The following is an 18,369-nucleotide window of genomic DNA, read 5'->3' as shown; positions in this document are numbered from 1 at the left end:
AACTGGAAATCAGTAACAGAAAGATTCTGAAACATCTGCAAATATTTAGAAATTAAACAACACACTTCCGAATTACACATGGGTCACAGAAGAAGTCATGGGAAATCTGAAAATATTCTGACCTTCATGGAAGCGAAAACATAATATTAAAATATGCGGATAAAGCAATGCTAAGAGAGAAACGGACAACCTGAAACGCTTATGTTAGGGAAATAAAGGCTTAAAATCAACGATCTAAGCTTCTACCTTGAGAAACTAGAAAAATTAAAAAACAAATTAAAAATTAAAAAACAAATTAAACCCAAAGCAAGCAGAAATAACGAATAGCTGAAATCAATAAAAAGCAAATAAACAAACAGAGGAAAACTAATGAAACTAAAAAAGATGGTTCTTGATAAATTTCTAGCCAGACTCATCAGAGACAAAACAAAGAAGACAAATTATCATTATCAGGAATGAAAGAGTATAAATGATATCTATCTTTTCAGAGTATAAAGATATTGAAAGAATAATAATGAAGTATTATAAACAATTTCATTGCAACAAATTTAGCAAGTTAAATAAAAAGGACAAAATCTTTGAGAAACAAACTACTATAAGCTTGCTCAAAAAAATGGAGAACCTGAATAGAACTATATTTATGAAGGAAATTGAATTTATATATAAAAACCTTCCCAACAAAGAAAATTCCAAGTCCATATATGACTTCACTGGTGAATTCTATCAAGTATTTAAAGAAGAAATAATACCAATTCTACACACAATCTTCCAGGAAATAGGAAAACAAAACAAAACAAAAACAAAAACAACACCCCAAAAACCTTTCCAATTCATTTTATGAAGCCAGCATTATTCTGATACTGACACCAAAAAAAGATAGCAAAAGAAAATTATCCCTGAGACCATTATCTCTCATGACCAGACAAAAATCCTTTACAGAATTTTAGCTGATCCTGTCAATTTATACAAAGGATAATACATTATGACCAAGTGGAGTTTATTCTAGGAATGCAAGTCTGGTTCAACAGACAAACTCAATGTAACTGATACTACTAATAGACTAAAAAAGACAAAAACCACACAATCACCTCATTAGATGCAGAAAGAACATTTGACAAAATTCAAATCTATTCTCAGCAAACTATAGATAAAAAGAAATGTCTGCAATCTGACAAGGGCATATATAAACAAGCTACGCTAACACCATACACCCTACAGCGTCAGAGTGAATGCTCTTCCCCTAAGATGGGGAACAAGTTAACAATATCTGCTTTCACTACCTCTATCCAATATTGTACTAAAGACCTTAGCTATTGCAGTCAGTCAAGAAAAAAAAAATGCCAACAAGATGGGAAAGGAAAAAGCCAAAATGTCTTTATTTATAGACATTACTATTTATATAAAAACTCCTTGGAAATCTATAGGAAAAGTTACTAGAATAAATACATTTAGCAAGGTCACAGAATACAAGGTCCATGTACAAAAATCAGTTGTATTTATATATGTAAATATATAAATATATTAGTGGTTAATGAGAAAATTAAAGTTAAAAAAGTATAATGTCCTATAAGTATGAAGTACCAAGGTATAAATTTAACAAACTGTGTGCAAGTTATGCTCAAAGAAAAGTATAAAACACTGCGGAGAGAAATTAAAGATGATCTAAATAAACAGAGTTATACCCTACTCATGATGAAAAGACTCAATACGTTAAAGATGTCAATTCTCCTCAAACTGATATATTGATTCAGTGTGATTCCAATCAGAATCCTCGCATGTACTTTTGTAGTTATGAATGATTATAAAATTTATAGTAAATGCAAATAAACCAGTATAGGCAAGATAAATTTTGAAAGAGAACCAAAATAAAAGGGGTCATACTACCTGATTTCAAGATTTACTAAAACATAATAATCAAGACAGTATGATACTAGCTTAAGTAAAGATATATAGATAACTGGAGATAAGAAATCCAGATATAGACTCAAACATATGGAGTCCACTGATTTTTGAACAAGGTGTCAAAGTAGGTCAATGGGGAAAGAAGAGTATTTTCAACAAACTGTGCCAGGACATTGGATATTCATTTGCAACCCCCCACCCCCCCCCAAAAAAACTCCATCTACCTTGTATCACATACAAAAGTTAACTTGAAATGGATCACAGACAAAAATGGAAGAGCTAAACCACAAAACTTCCAGAAGAAAATATAGGAGAAAATCTTTGCAGTCTTGCTAAGAAAAGATTTCTTAGACACAACAACAACAGCATGACCCATAAAAGAAGATCCTGATACAATGGACTTCACGAAAATTAAGAATTTCTGCATTTAGATAATGAAGACAGGAAGAAAATATTTGCAAATCACAAATCTCACAAAGGATTTGTATTCTGATATAAAGAACTCTGGAAACTCAGTAATGAGAAAAACTCAATCAAACAAAATGGGCAAAACATCTGAACAGACGCTTTACCAGAAGATATACAGAAGGCAAATCAACACATGAAAGAAACTTAGTATCTCTGGTCATTAGGGAAATATAAATTAAAACCACAATGAGATATTACTACACTTCTATTAAAATTAAAAAGGCTGACCATGCAAAACAGTCGGCAAACAGAACTCTCATACACTTCTGGTAGGAATGCAAAATGGTATAACCATTTTGAGAAAACAGTTTGACAGTTTCTTAAAAGCCACACACAAATCTTATAATGATCAGCCAATCTACTCTTTGGTTATTTGTCTAGGAGAAATGAAATATATGTAAACACAAAGACCTGTGGATGAATGCTCATAGCAGCTCTATTCTGAACAGTCACAAACTGGAAACAACCCAAATTTCCATCATTTGGTGAATGGATAAACAAATTAAGATAAATCTATACGATGAATAACACTCAGCATTAAGAAGGAACAAGCTGTTGATATGTGCAACAACATGGATGAATCTCAAAAGAATTGCGCTAAAATGAAAGATGACACAAAAAGCTATATACTAAAAATGTTCTATTATAAATGATTGTGGTGGTGGTTACATAGCTATATACACTTGTCAAAACTCAAATTATACATTAAAAACTGGTAAATTTGTTATTACATAATATCTCAAATAACGCTGATTTTTAAGAAACCTAAGAGGGTGATGAACACACAATCTGGAATAGTGGTATCCTTGGGTGAGGGGAGGCAAAGAAGTTGTATGTAGGGAAGCAGCACATCAGTAGATGTCAACTACCGTTAACATTCTCAGGTTGTTTCATACATGTTTATTGTATTATTAAAACAGACACAAAAACTGAAGGAGGGGTTATCATGAATAATGATACAGGTAATTTAAGAACCAAAAATAAGGACTTGATTCAATTCTGTGCTCTTGATGTCCAATTTATAAAATAAAAATAGAAGTTGGGGTGATTAATGTTAGAAATGATTTAGTATGAGCTATATTCAGAAAACCTCAGTCTTCAGAATGACTCAATTTCTTGGGAGTTTGAATTTCACTCTAACCAATATTTAAGATATTAACTTTTTAAAAAATAACTTTATAAGGCTTAATTCCGAGGCACTCACCCAGGGGTTCCACCAATTGGTCAACCAGTCCCATTTTCTTTGCTCTGTCTGCACGAATGTTTCTACCAGTCAACATCATGTCAAAAGCAGCAGGCACACCCACCTAACAAGCAAGCAAGGATCAGAGTACAAGGGGAAAAATATCAGAGTGACAATTACAGTTTACAAATCATTCAACTGAGCAAAATAAATATTTAAATGAGGAAAGTCAAACCAGATTTTTATGCTATTGATCAATCACTTAAATTTTACACACCAGTACACACTTAGGTAACTTTTGGGATTAGACACCTCCAGTTGAAGCAAAAATGTCTGTATCTCTTCTTTTAATTCAATATGTAAGATTTCTGTCTTATGGAATTGATAAGGTAGAGAAATAATTTCATGTGTCCTAAAACTGTGTGTTTATATATTATGTCATTTATATAATACTTAAAATTCCTTTAGTGGAACTAGTGGAGACTGAGAAACCTGACAGTTTTGACAATGTCTTTATTTAATTTATTTATTTTTAATTAAAAAAAAAAAGATTTCTTTATTTGAGAGAAAGGGAAAGCCCGGGGGGTGGGGGGTGGGGCAGCTGGATCCCTGGATGCTGAGACCATGACCTGAGCTAAAATCAAGACCAGGATGCTTAACCAATTGAGCTACCCAGGTGCCCAACATTTTTAAAAAGAATTTTAGGCTTAAAAATAGAACTCAGCTAGAGCTTCTTATGTAAGTACTAGAAGAATGGTTTCTAGCAACATTCAAATATCAACTATTACAAAACAATGAAAGAAACCCAGCAATATTTTCTACACCCATATCGGCTTATTTATTCTTTCAATAAATCCCCTTGACAATTTCTATGAAGGAATGCACACTATTATCAGAATACACATAAATCTTCCTATTTTTCTGTGCCCAGCTCATATCAACTTCCTTCTAAAGAGTATTTCTGTGAGACTTGCTTTCACTGAGGCATCAATAGTACCTGAAGCTGTAGGGTTCAGTGAGATATTAAGATTGCTCTGCAGCCTCCAGGTCTGACTGTTCTTTTCCTCTCCTTATGAATTCAAAAGCCTGATTGCCCTCTTTTGGTTCTATAGCATACAGCAATGAGATCATACAAACAGGAGAAAGATCTGCCTCTTATATTGATCATGAAATATGACCCATGGATTTGAAAAACTGGTAAGATGGTACTGTGCACAGAAGGAACAAATTGAACTATAAGTTCAAGGGGCACCTGGCTGGTTCACTTGGTAATGCACGCAACTCTTGATCTCGGGGTTGTAAGTTCAAGCCCCACGCTGGGTATAGAGATTACTTAAAAATAAAATCTTAAAAACAAAAACAAAAAACAAAAAACAAAAAACCTGTTAAGTTCCAGAAAGGCAAACATATACCTTATTTACCTTTATACTTCTTCAGGGGTTAATAAAAGACCTTGATCAATAATTTTGATCAAGGACTTTGGGTGCCTGGATGGCTCAGTTGGTTAAGCATCCAACTCTTGATTTCAGCTCAGGTCATGATCCCAGGGTCGTGGGACCCAGCCCTACATCAGGCTCTGTGTTCAGCGTGGAGTCTGCTTGAGATTCTCTCTTTCCTTCTTCCTCTGCCCCTCCCCCTGCTCATGCACATGTTCCCTCTCTTTAAATAAATAAATAAAATCTTTAAAAAATTAATTTTGACCAAGGAATTAAAAAAAGTGGAATTGAGAAAATAAACATCAATAATAAAATTTGTTACTGGTCCTATATACCCATATTTTGTTTTGTTTCTAAATTCTACAATGAATACCCATATTATGCCTTTTGTATCAGAGGAAATAGATCTAAAGAACACGTGATGTAATGAGCACTGGGTGTTATGTAAGACTGATGAATCACTGAACTCTACCTCTGAAACTATGTAATATATTATATGTTAACTGAATTTAAATAAATTAAAAAAAGAAACAACATTGCATTTACATTTTTTTTTCTTTTTTTTTTATTTCCCCCCGAGGGGGGTGCACCGTTCCTGGAAGTACTGCAATACCAGGTCGATGCGTGGAGTGGATGGAGCAAGCTCCTATTCCATCTCCTAATTCCAAAAATCCATTTAATATATTGTCCTCGGATAGAGGACGTATCAGATATTAAACTGATAAGAACAGATACTACACATGATCTTAGCCAAAAGGCCGAGAAGCGATTGCATTTACATTTTTTTTTTATCTCATGTAGTAAAGTATAGTCATTGTGCCTGTTACTACAAAGTGAGGATCATTTCCCAAACTGATTTTTTCAGTTCCTGCCCCCCAAAAACATCTTCTATGAAATACTGATTCAACTCTTAATGTTCCTGTGATTGTATAAAGAACTACAAGAGCACGGGGCACCTAGGTGGCTCAGTCGGTTAGGTGTCTGCCTTCGGCTCAGGTCATGATCTCAGGGTCCTGGGATCGAGCCCTGCATTGTGCTTCCTGCTTAGCGGGGAGTCTGCTTCTCCCTCTCCCTCTGCCTTCTCCCCCCGCTCATGCTCACGCTCATGCTCTGTCTCTCTTTCAAATAAACAAAATGGTAAAGAAAAAAAAAAAAAAGAAAAAAAGAATTACAAGAGCAATTCATATTTATTTCTATGATGTTAAGTACCCAAGGCAGTTTTGGTAGACTAATTAAAAATCTAAGATGAATCAGATGTCTTAAAAGAACTATGTCTTCAGTAAAGATGAGCGTAACTTAAATAAGGTTACATTTCTCTTGCTTAACAAAATGGTCTGTGTTCTATTTGAATCTCCAATTTCTATACCATGTATTTTCATGTGTTCTCAAAATAGCAACTTAGTCTAGAAATTGTATGATAGCCAAAACTAGAGAATATATGAAGAAGAGATTTGTTATCCCTGTGAACTTGAATACAATTATCTCCTCTTACCCAGGATGACAATTTTAGCATACTCACCTTTGCCATCCAACTTTCCCTGTCATTTGAACTTTTAAGACTTTTTAAATACTGTAAGAGGAGCTCTCTTTATCACTACAACTTAACTCTTAATTAATCTTTGCTCTAAAAATAAACTGTTTTTTCCCCTGATACAAACCTAAATAAACCAAAGACTGCAAAAACAAAACAAAACTACAAAAGAATTGAATAAAAAGAATAAATAAAGGGGCTTATCGGTACTCAGGGTCTAAAGGTCACAAGGGGGCTTAAACTCACCATTTTGGGCAGCCTTTGTGTGCCTCCTGCTCCTGGCAAGAGTCCCAGCAAGACTTCAGGGGTACCTAATACTGTTTTTCTATCTTTGGTTGCTATTCTATATTGGCAGGAAATGGCAAGCTTCAAACAAATAAAAGAAAATCAGAATGTTAGGAAATGTAAATTTATAATATCTTAAGATATGTGAGGGTCTAAAAATTACTTATAAAGCAGGAATGTATTTGATGCTTTCTACAATTTACTTTCCATCCAGCCTTATTCCATACTTTCCCTCTAATTAACCTTTGCTGGGGTTCTGGATCTCCTTAAAAACCTGATGAAAGCTATGGAAGCTCTAAACAGAAGAACCCACCCACCACTGTACATTGCATGCCAAGTTAAGAAGGCCTATACCTTACATAGACCCTCCTTTTCAATCAAGCAGGCCTGGTCACGGTGATCTAATAGGCTTTGCTTACCCTTGTCTTTGCTCATACCATGCCATATGTGAAATGATTTTTCCCCCCACTATTTTCTGATTAATCAATTTCTGCCCATTTTTTAGGACCAGGCACAGGTTTCTTTAATTAATACATGTGAAAGTGTCTAGCATAGAGCCCAGCATGTGATAAATGCTCATTAAATGTAATTTAAATTCCCCTCTCTTTTTCTACATGCTCCATTCTAGTAAGCATCTCTCCCCTCAAATCTTACATTATTCACGACCTTTACTGCTCACAAAGCACTTAAACGCATATTATGCTCCGTGTTATCTCATCTAGACTTAAGCAGCTTAAGAGCACGGATCACACTTCTGAATCTTTGCCTTGCAAACTTGAACCAGGTTTTTGGAATCGAAAGAGACCTTGGAGATCTAGTTCAAATCTTCTCAATTTATAAAAATGAAAACATCACACTTTGGTTTACTTGCTCTGTGCCATGAAATAAGGATTGAAATCCATCCAGAAGTTTGACAACTAAAAAGAAAGCTGATTCTCCTCCAAGAACTCTTTGCAGGCAAAACCATAGCCCACAGGTTTGCAGCTTGTAATTCCTATCAACACGCTGAACAGTGTCTCAGGACTTTAAAAGAAATCTATACCTCAAGTCCTCCTCCTAAGCAGGCGCCACTGATGGCAGCCACAACAGGCTTTGTGGACTTCTCGAGTTTCTCAAACATTCTCTGTCCTTCCTGTGACAATTTTGTTACCTCTTCAGGGGTCTTGCAAGAGGCTATCATGCTGCAGTAAACATGAAAGCAGAGAAGAGAAAAAAACCAAAGATGAAATTATACCCTACTTTGTTCAATACCTCATCCACTGGACCCTTACCCTACCGTCTACCGATATTTGAGAGTGAATCTTCAAATACTCAGAAGTTTAAGAATGGTTTCACCTTAGACAGCACTAATATCAGCACCATCATCTCTCCATAAAGAGTGTTAGATTTCAGGATCCAGACACATGAAACAAGACATGTTGCATAATTTTATTTTTTATTAAAAAAACCCATTAGATTACAAAGCTCTCTGTACATGAGAAAATCATCTTCTGGTAAATATTTTCACTATCATATTAACCATTTTCACTATTAAGTAACTCCCAGATTGAACAGCAATCAAAACACCAGTGGGAAAAAAAGCTTTCAAGTTGTTTATAGATCTAATGATTATAAAAGATCTGGTACAGTAATGTACTTAATGTCCTTTAGTTTCAGTTTGTTTCATTTGCTACTTTGTTCTTGAACACATTTAAACTGTGGATTTTGTATGTTTGGCCAAAGATAACTAGTATTTGGCATTTTACATACTGGGAGTTGCTCAGCTAGCCTCACAGAAGCCTCTGGATATAGGAAGCTACTGCCAGGTAGACCAGTGTCTCGCTAGGCTCAAATAACTGAGCTAGAAGAAAAAGCACTTGATACAGATAATTTCGCTTTTTCTAAAAAATAAATATTAAATATTTATAAATTCCTAATTATTATACATAAAAAAGAGAACACAATGCGGAGCAAGGTTTAAAACCATACAAACACCTTAAGTACAAATTACTAAGCCTATAATGCTGGCTATTGTTGCCTAAGATACAAAGAATAATATAAAAAATACTCATATTTTGACAGAATTAACAACTGTTAACATTTTAGCCCACTAAACTAAGATAGCATTTCACCTCCTTATAAATGCTTTAAAGAACTATAAACAAGTTACATATGCATAAATCCTACCATTTAAAAAAAGAAAATATTAGCTGCATCACTAAAGTTCCCTTTGACAGCCTCGTAGAATCCAACCAGCCACTTCATTTACCCTGAAGCACCCATTCTCAATGTTTGTAGTGTATCCTTCCAGACCAACTACGTATTTGTATCTCTAGAGAACAGAGGCATTTCACATGTAATTTAAAAATGTTTACATAAACTACATACTATACAGAATGTTCTACAACTTGCTTTTTTTTTTAACTTAACATTATGTTTTTGAACTCTAACATTATAGTGTGGATCCAGTTAATTCCTTTGAACTGTTTTGCAGTATTTTATCATATGAAAGTTCCACAGCCTCATCCATTTCCCTAATGACTGACATTTAATTGCTTCAAATTCTTCATTATTTTAAACTACATAGGGCTGAACATCCTTATATATGTGTCCTTAAAAACAAAGGGTGGGATTTCTTTAGCATATCTATAGCTAGGCGAGATATCACTGAATCATATGAATACATGCATTTTCAATTTTTTTAAAGGCTGCCAAAATGTTTTCCAAAGTTGCTGTAGCAATGGGCATTCCTACTAGTGATATATTAACCTTCTTATTTCCCCAAGTCCTTGCTAACATGGTATTTTCAAACTTTTAAATATTTGCTAGTCTGTTGAGTTAAAAAAAAAAAAAAGGGCACCTCACTGTTAGTTTAATTTTATAGTATTTTTTATTCTACTGAAATATTCTTAGAACTACTTTCGACTTCTTTAAGGAAAGGTTAGTCTTATGTGGTTTAAGCAACAAGCCCCTCTTCTTTCAACTTTATTACACTTGTGAAAATAACTTAAAAAAAGAAAACTTTCAGAGAATTTACTTCTACCTTCTTTTATTTATTTATTTTTTTAAAAAGATTTTNCCCTTAAAAAGATTTTATTTATTTATTTGACAGAGATAGAGACAGCCAGCGAGAGAGGGAACACAAGCAGGGGGAGTGGGAGAGGAAGAAGCAGGCTCACAGCAGAGGAGCCTGATGTGGGGCTCGATCCCACAACGCCGGGATCACGCCCTGAGCCGAAGGCAGACGCTTAACCGCTGTGCCACCCAGGCGCCCCTACTTCTACCTTCTTTTAAAAGAAGCAATAATTAGGCCTAAGAAACATACTATGAACCAAGACGAAAGGTGACTTCAAATTTTTGAATACTTACTTGATGTCAGCACCTGCAATAAAGCAGCCTGGCTTCGATGAGATAAGGACAGCACTTCTGATTTGATCACTAGCCCAGATTTCATTCATTACTTCCATGAACTCTGACTGCAGTTCTTTATTTAGTGTATTTACCTGCCAAAGGGAAATACGTATAAATCTAAGGCTTTAAATCTGAAGTATGAGATATGCAAATCACCATGAAATGCTATTTTGATTGTTGGAAATTTGTTTATCCAACAGAAATATACTGTTAGAAGCGAGAAAGAGGGGGAGGAAGAAAAACCCCCTAAACCCAGATTTCTCTTCAGCTTTAGAGAACTGTAAGAACCCTCCCTTTAAAAATAGGTCTAGGTCCACTCATTTTTTTGGAGAAATGTCTGTTCATGTCTTCTGCCCATTTCTTGACATTAAGGGACATTAAGGAGGGCATGTGATGTAATGAGCACTGGGTATTATAAAAGACTTATAAATCACTGAACTCTACCTCTGAAACTAATAATATACTATAAGTTAAGTAATTGAATTTAAATTAAAAAAAAAAAAAGAACCACTGACACACACAAAAAAGATACTAATCTCTTCATGAGGGCTCCACTCTCATGACCACATCTAAACCTAATTAACTCCCGAAATCTCACCTCCAAATACCATTAGGGCGTAGAGCTTCAACATATGAATTTTAAGGGGACAACTTCCACCTATAACATTATCTGAGCAATGTTGTTTTTCAAAGAAACTAGGTTATCTATAGCATACCCTTCTCTGTTATCTTTTTTTGGTTCTTTGGAATTATGTTAACTCTCTGCAAAGTGCAGATAACTGAAAGCAATTAAAAAATATTGTCTTTAGGCATGCAAACCAATTGTCCCAAAAGATACAATCAGATCCATGTGGAAAAACCAGTTTGTCTCCATTTGCACATTCATTTCAATACTCCTGACTTATAAATGTGTCTGTACTGTGGATTCTTCTTTGAACTGGCTGTAACATCTCATCAGTGTCTTCAATAATGAGTCAAAATCTTTAATACACACACACACACACACACACATACACACACACAAACAAATCAATCTACTCAAAGGAGGAACTCAGGGTCATATTCCTAAGAGTTTGAATCATATGTGGGCTACAAATAAATCTATACACGTTTGTTGGTATGGAAAAATTTGTATAACATTAAGAAAAAAAGGAATCAAAATTAGACATATAGTATAATCTTATTTTGTAAATATTTGTTGAAACGGGATTAAATGTTAAAAGTGGGGGCACCTGGGTGGCTCAGCTGGTTGGGCGTCTGCCTCTGGCTCAGGTCATGGTCCCAGGATCCTGGGATAGAGCCTCACGTCGGGCTCTCTGCTCAGCAGGGAGCCTGCTTCTCTCTCTCCCTCTGTCTACCACTCTGCCTACTTATGTGTGCTCTCTCTAATAAATAAATAAAATCTTAAAAAAAAATGTTAAAAGTGTTTGCCTTTGGGTTTGTAGTACAAATGACTTGTTATTTTCTTCTGCATAGCTTTCAAACTTTCCACTATAAGCATGTGTTGATTTCGTGTTCAGAAAAAATGCTCAACTTAGAAAATTCTGAAAACATATCTTAAGTTTGACTCATTGGTCAGTGGGTACCAAAATTCATCCTAGTGAGGGGAACTGGTTCTTATTTTCCTTAATTTGTGATAGTTGCTAATTGCTTCCATCTACATCGTCCTTGTCCAGCTAGGACTCTAGTAACAAGATTTCTGAAATATGAAAACCTGACACTAATTTTATTTTTATTTATTTGTTTTTTTAAGTAGGCTCCATGCCCAGCGTGGAGTCCAATGTGCGGCTTGACCTCACAACCATGAGATCCAGACCTGAGCTGAGATCAAGTCAGACACTTAACTGAGCCATCCAGGTGCCCCAACACCAATTTTAGATGGGGGAAAAGCAAAAGGTCCCGCAATAAAGGTCTTCTTGGCAAAGACTGGATGAATGCTGCATGCTTTGTTGAAGATGCCAAAAGCAAACGAGGCTCCGCTTGGAACAGAACTTGACTTCCAACATGTGAACTACAGAGTCATTCATTAAAGTTCTTCAGGAAGCTTAACAACCACATTTAACCCAACCAATTTTCTATCAGTAATGACTATTTCAGGCAGGTAACGAAGAAAGCATGTGTAACAACCTGGTAGTTAAAACAGGTGAGTTTTGACTTTTATAAAACAAAGCTTGCACTTTGGTTCTTATCTAGTAAGTCACCTCAGCATCCTACACAATAATAGAAGGCTAATTTCATTAATCTTTGATGTTAACCTGAGACCTAAGGTCAACTAGAAGGAATTCTTAAACAAGGACTGCTGCTGCAGAAAACTGCATTCCCTGAGCAATTTGTTAAACTATCACAACTACAAATTCATATAAGATTACTGCCAGATTGGTGGATTTCTTTCCCTCCTATTCAGCACTGGATTTATGAATGTATTACCAGAAACAGACCGCAGCAAGTTAAATTAGGTACCTTTGAATTGGGTGAGTTAATTCGAACAACAGCCACATCCCCTTTGACTCCATAGTTAATATGGGTTCTGGCTAAAAAGAGAAACATAATTTATTTGTAAACATATTTATTGCTAAACAAATCTAAAAAGCAGTGTAAGCATGTCGACAAGAAATTAAACTTACTTCGCAAAGCAGAGGTCCCTGAAAAGCTGCGGCAAATATAACCTACAGGAAAAAGGTATTCAAAATTATTACTTTATAAAACATATCTGCTGTAGTATTTGCTAAATATAGCAAAACTGGAATTTATAACAACAAAAAACCCAAAATGAGAATAATGTATTCTAGACCATTATTGTGACTACTACCATTTTTTTAATTTTAATGATCAGCTTATAAGATTATTTAAATAGTAAATGTTGTAAGTGGAAAAATTGCCCCCTCAAAGATGTCCAGGTCTCCAGAAACTGTGAATATGTTAGGTTATACGGCTAAAGGAATTAAGGTTGCTAGTTAGCTGACCTAAAGAGAGAGAGAGAGAGAGAGAGAGAGAAAGCCTGGATTATCCAGGTGGGCCCAACGTAATCACGAAGAAGAGAGAGTCAAGGAGGACCAGAGAGATGGCAGCATAAGGACTTAGCCCGACTTTGCTGGCTTTGAAAAAGTCAAGGAAAGCAGGCAGCCTTGAAACCTAGAAAAGGCAAGGAAATGATCATATTCTCCCTCAGAGCACCCAGAATGAACAAAGCCCTGTCAACACTTTTGCTTTTAGCCCAGTGAGACTCATTTCTGACATCCATAACTGTCAGATAATAAATCGGTATTGTTTCAGACACCAAATTTGTGGAAATCTGAACACAGTAGGAAATAAGTAATCTACAAAGCAATCCATGTCAGTCCCAAATGTATTACAAATGTATCTCAACCATGTTCTCTAGCCACAACCTCTTGTATTTTTATGGAGAGATGGAGTTTCCAGTGTTATCAAAAGTAAAATCATTTACAATGGAGTATTACGCAGCCATAAAGAATGAAATCTTGCCATTTGCAACCTCATGGATGGAGCTACAGTATTATGCTAAGCGAAGTAAGTCAGAGGAAGACAAATACCATATTATTTCACTCATATGTGGAATATAAGAAGTAAAACAAAGAGAAAAAAAAGAGAAGCAAACCAAGAAACAGACTCTTAACTATAGAGAACAAACTGATGGTTACCAGAAGGGAGTTGGGGAGGGATGAGTTAAACAGGTGATGGGGATTTAGGAGTGCACTTGTGACGAGCACTGGGTGTTGTATGAAGTGCTGAATCACTATACTGTACACCCGAAACTAATATTACACTGTATGTTAACTACCTGAAATTCAAATAAAAACTTTAAAAAAGGTGAAATCAACAGGCACAAGCGGCCATTTATGGAAAAGCCCAGTCACACTATGCTATTTTAAGAATTTCTCACTGAACAGGTCTCTACTGCATTTCACCAAGAATACTCCTACCCTGGGGATGACAAAGACCAGCTACACTTCTCCTTCCTAATCACTTTACTACTTGAGGCTCTCCTGCATAATGATGAGATGATACTTTGAGCACAAGCCATCACAAGAGAAGTTCCAACAAAGAGTCTTTCAATCTGGACTATGGATAGAAGGTAGGGAACATCGGGAAATTCCTAGGCAAAAATTCAAAGTTTGTTCTGGGCATTACTCTACCTCCTTTCTACCATTAAAGGGTCACCTTTGCCTTGCTCTAATCCAAACATCTGGCTCTAGGTTGTAACCAAGCTATTCTGGAGGCCAGCACAGGGTCCACGTCCCTTAGTTACAACTTCCAATCTTCTTTAAAAAACACCCTGCTCTTTCTTCCTTTGTCTTTCATATTCATGGTTCACTTCAAACCATATCTCCTACGTATCTTTCTTTTTACAATTTTTTAAAAAGTAGGCTCCACGCCCAACAAAGGGCTTGAACGCATGACCCTGAGATCAAGAGTTGCATGCTCTACTACTGAGCCAGCCAGGCGCCCCTCCTACACACCTCTTTAATTCTTTACTCCTCCCCACCCACATCTTCCAAACCTTCCAATATCTTAGAAAAAAAGTTTTCTCTTTAGTACTAAAAATAAAAACAAATCATCGCCTAATAATTAGTGAATGTAATAGCAGTACACATGAATACCTGTACCCAGGAATTAGTGCTTTAATAATATCCAGTGGTTTCTTTATCTCCTCTACTTGTACTAGCTTTCCCTCAGTATTTGTTATTTTATTCCTTTTTAAATAAATTATCTGCATGTACCTCTACCAATTCATATACTAAATATCAGCAAATTTCTTTCTTTTTATTCTTTTATTTTCCATCATGATAAGTGTACTCTTTAATCCCCATCACTTTTTCACCCATCCCTCCCTCCCACTTCCCCTTTGGTAACCATCAGTTTGTTCTCTATAGTTAAGGGTCTGCTTCTTGGTTTGTCTTTTTTTTCCTTTTGCTCATTTGTCCTATTTCTTAAATTCCACATATAAGTGAGTTCATATGGTATTTGTCTTTCTCTGACTGACTTATTTTGCTTAGCATTATATGCTCAAGCTCTATCCATGGTGTTGCAAGTGACAAGATTTCATTCTTTATGGTTGAATAATATTCCACCATTATTTCATTCTTAATTATTCATATTAAAATTTTTTTATATCTAATTTTCATTGAAATATACTGCATTTGGACTACATTGGGGCTGTATATGGTCTTGGAATCCACAACATAATTTAAAAGAGAGGCGTGCCTGCCGAATTTAGGAGCGCTATTAAAAGGAAAAAAAAGGTTAAAATCCCTAGCAACCTCTCAGCACCTAAACCTTTCCACCAGCCTGTGACCACTTGTCTCTCTTTCTGTCTAGTCTCTCGTTCTCCAGAGCCCCTACCTTCATCTAGCTCAGAATTGAGGGATGTCAAACAAGAGTCTTAGACTGCCTTAGCACACAGTGATAATAAAAAATAATGGACAATAAAATTAAACCATGCTGGCCATTTTACGTCATGGTAGTATTCTAAATGCAATCTTAAACACCAATTCTATCAAAAATACTCTCTACAGGATTTAGAAACAAACCTTAGAACCATGCCCACGGTTCTGTATGATGATCTATACCTGACCAGGAGGCATGGACCCTTCAGCATTGGGGAACTATTACAGGTCACCAAAGCAGGACCCAAAAGACTACCCAACATATCCAGCTGGACTGGGATTCCCAAAGCAGTACTGAAAGTGATTCCAGAATGAAGTCAGGCATTAAAATAAGTGAGGGAGGCTCAAATACACTCATAAATGTCTGGGCGACATACAACCTAGAACCACAGAAACAGAATTTAGGGGGCTGGGCCTCAGAGACTTTTTTTTTTTTTTTTTTAGGTGCAATAAGGTGTTTTTATTTAAAGCATGGGCAGAAAGAGCTGCACTGGGGTTGTGAGAAGTGGCCCACTATATACTTTCAAGTTGGGAGGGGTTAGGGAGAGTGCAAGCCTCCCAGGTATTTCGGAAACAAGGTTTCCAGGATCCTGAGGGGACTAGCTATTAGTAGGAAAGGTCATTTATTACTGTTTAGTAGAAACTCAGTCATGAGACCCTTCGGATATATATATCGGTGGGTCATATGCTTGGCAGACGATTGCTAGCTAACATGTATCTTGGGGAGTAGAGCTAAAGGAAGTTTCCAAAGGAATTTTTATATGTTAAAGTAGACTTACGGAATCCTGGGGGTGGGGGGGTCGGGCTAGGATTGTCTTCTGCCCTTAGCAAAGTATTAACAATGAGGCAGTTGAGTCCCTAGAGGAATGTCACTCTGCCCGTTTCAAGGACTAGGTAGTAAGGAAATTCAATAATTTCTCTTCTGCCTTTGTTTCCCACATCATTCCCCCCTGAACAATTTTACCCTTAAACCTTTAAGGTTGCTGAGGGTAGAAGGTCTCATTTTCTGTAACTTCTTCCTGCTGAATAGGGGCATAGAGATGTCCCTACCTATGGGTCAACATTGGTCAGTCAGGGCTTATACAGATATAAGAGTTACAAAAGGCAGAGGCAGCTGAACCCAAGGGAGACTGCATGTGTGGATCTTCCCATGTGGAAGAGTCCCTACTTTTTAAAAAGGAAACTGAAGCAGACAGCAAACAAGTATGCCATGTGGGAGCCACTGATTTGGAGAACCCACTGATGGCACAGCGCATTTGGAGAGGGACCATCAGCAGTAGCCAAGGCTCTTGCTTCCTCCTTCTTTCCCTCTATCCTGCAGTTTTATTTATCTGAGAGAGAGAGAAAGCATGCACGGGGGGGTGGGGGTGGGCAGAGAGAGAGGGACGTAAATAATCTCAAGTAGATTCCCCATTGAGCATGGAGCCTGATGCAGGGTTGGATCTCATGACCCTGAGATCATGACCTAAGCCAAAAATCAAGAGTCAGACGCTAAACCAACTGAGCCATCCAGGTGCCCCTATTTCTTTTAAGTTTTACTTAAGTACTCTCTACACCCAATGTGGGGCTGGAACTCACAACCCTGAGATCAAGAGTCTCATGCTCTTTGAGCCAGCCAGAAGCCCCTATCCTACAGTTCTTTATGGGAGGGGAAGAGAAGGCACAGAAAACAGCAACTTTACACTGGTTTGAAAGGCAAGCAACATATTAAAAGAAAACTGTGTAGATGACACAAGCACCAGGGGGAGTTGATCTCTGGTTCTGTCTGCATTTTCTTCTTTAAGCACTCCAAATCAGCCCTCTGAGTGCAAAGACAAAGGACCTGAGAGTCAAAAGACTTAGGTTCAACCACCACATTTATCATTTACTAGCTGTATAACCATGAACAAGTCTCTTAGTGCATTTCAGTGTTCATATAAAGACAGAAATAAAAGTGATGTAATGATTATAAAAGTATCTGTAAGTCACAGTGTTACACACACACACAAGTAAATTAAGATAGAAGTCAGCCATTTCCTCAATCCCCATGCCTCTACCTCTCTAATGATATACCTCCCTTCTCTGCTTTACCATCATTTAAAATATGAATCAGCTGTATTTATCACTCTTCTTTATCTTTGTATCCAACCTTTTCTACAAGGCCTTATCATGTGATTCCATCTACAATGATCTTTCCCTTCCCTTCAAAATCCCTTTTGATTTTTATTATTTACTATTTTGTTCTCTAATCACTGCATCTCCAGCAGGTGTAAAGCTCTTCTAGTATCATCTTGCAGTCCTTCATTCAACAATAACAACAAACTGTTGTGGCCTACCATGTGCTATGCACTGTTCCAGGCACTCAGAGTGAACAAAAAGACAAAATCCCTATCTCTGTGTAGCTTACATTCTACGGCAGCAGGGGATGATATATATATCATAGGAAGAATCAGTTCCTACTCAGTAGAGATACATGAAGAGGTGAAAATAGGCCTGGCATAAAAAGGCATTTGCCTGTAAAGTGGAAATTCCAGTGGGAGGGGAAGCAGGGAATAAGCAATTCTAGCTAGAACAGGGTAAAGTGGATGAGTGTGGGGATGGACTGACTGGGAATGCAGGGTGGGAGGGATGGGGTGGAAAGACAGCCAAAAAAACAAGAAACATAAATATGTAAAAAAGTATGTTAAGAGATAAGTGCTAAGCAAAAAAGAAAACAGAGCAGGTACGAGAGCTCGGGTACGGGTTGTACTTTTAAAGGCCAACTATTTGGACAGCAGGTTGATGTTCGTT

The 18,369-nt window shown here is 36.6% G+C and overlaps 1 protein-coding gene and 1 non-coding gene across 2 annotated transcripts in view; both read right to left on the bottom strand.

The window, feature by feature from the left end:
• HADHA (hydroxyacyl-CoA dehydrogenase trifunctional multienzyme complex subunit alpha) overlaps window positions 1–18,369 on the bottom strand; it is a 45,756-nt gene that overhangs the window by 24,087 nt on the left and 3,300 nt on the right. The window contains exons 2-7 of the mRNA XM_002913786.4: window positions 12,820–12,861; window positions 12,656–12,726; window positions 10,154–10,287; window positions 7,848–7,986; window positions 6,767–6,886; window positions 3,575–3,677 (exon numbers count right to left, since the gene is read on the bottom strand). Coding sequence (XP_002913832.2) covers window positions 3,575–3,677; window positions 6,767–6,886; window positions 7,848–7,986; window positions 10,154–10,287; window positions 12,656–12,726; window positions 12,820–12,861 — 609 coding nt within the window. The remainder of the gene's footprint in view (window positions 1–3,574; window positions 3,678–6,766; window positions 6,887–7,847; window positions 7,987–10,153; window positions 10,288–12,655; window positions 12,727–12,819; window positions 12,862–18,369) is intronic.
• LOC117802127 lies at window positions 5,569–5,759 on the bottom strand. Its single transcript, XR_004625177.1, has one exon. It is a non-coding gene; the product is annotated as a U2 spliceosomal RNA (small nuclear RNA).

This window comes from Ailuropoda melanoleuca, chromosome 4 (genome assembly GCF_002007445.2).
Source record: "Ailuropoda melanoleuca isolate Jingjing chromosome 4, ASM200744v2, whole genome shotgun sequence".
NCBI lineage: Eukaryota > Metazoa > Chordata > Mammalia > Carnivora > Ursidae > Ailuropoda > Ailuropoda melanoleuca.
Note: the sequence above shows the minus strand (reverse complement) of the source record. Positions and strands in the feature narration are given on the sequence as shown.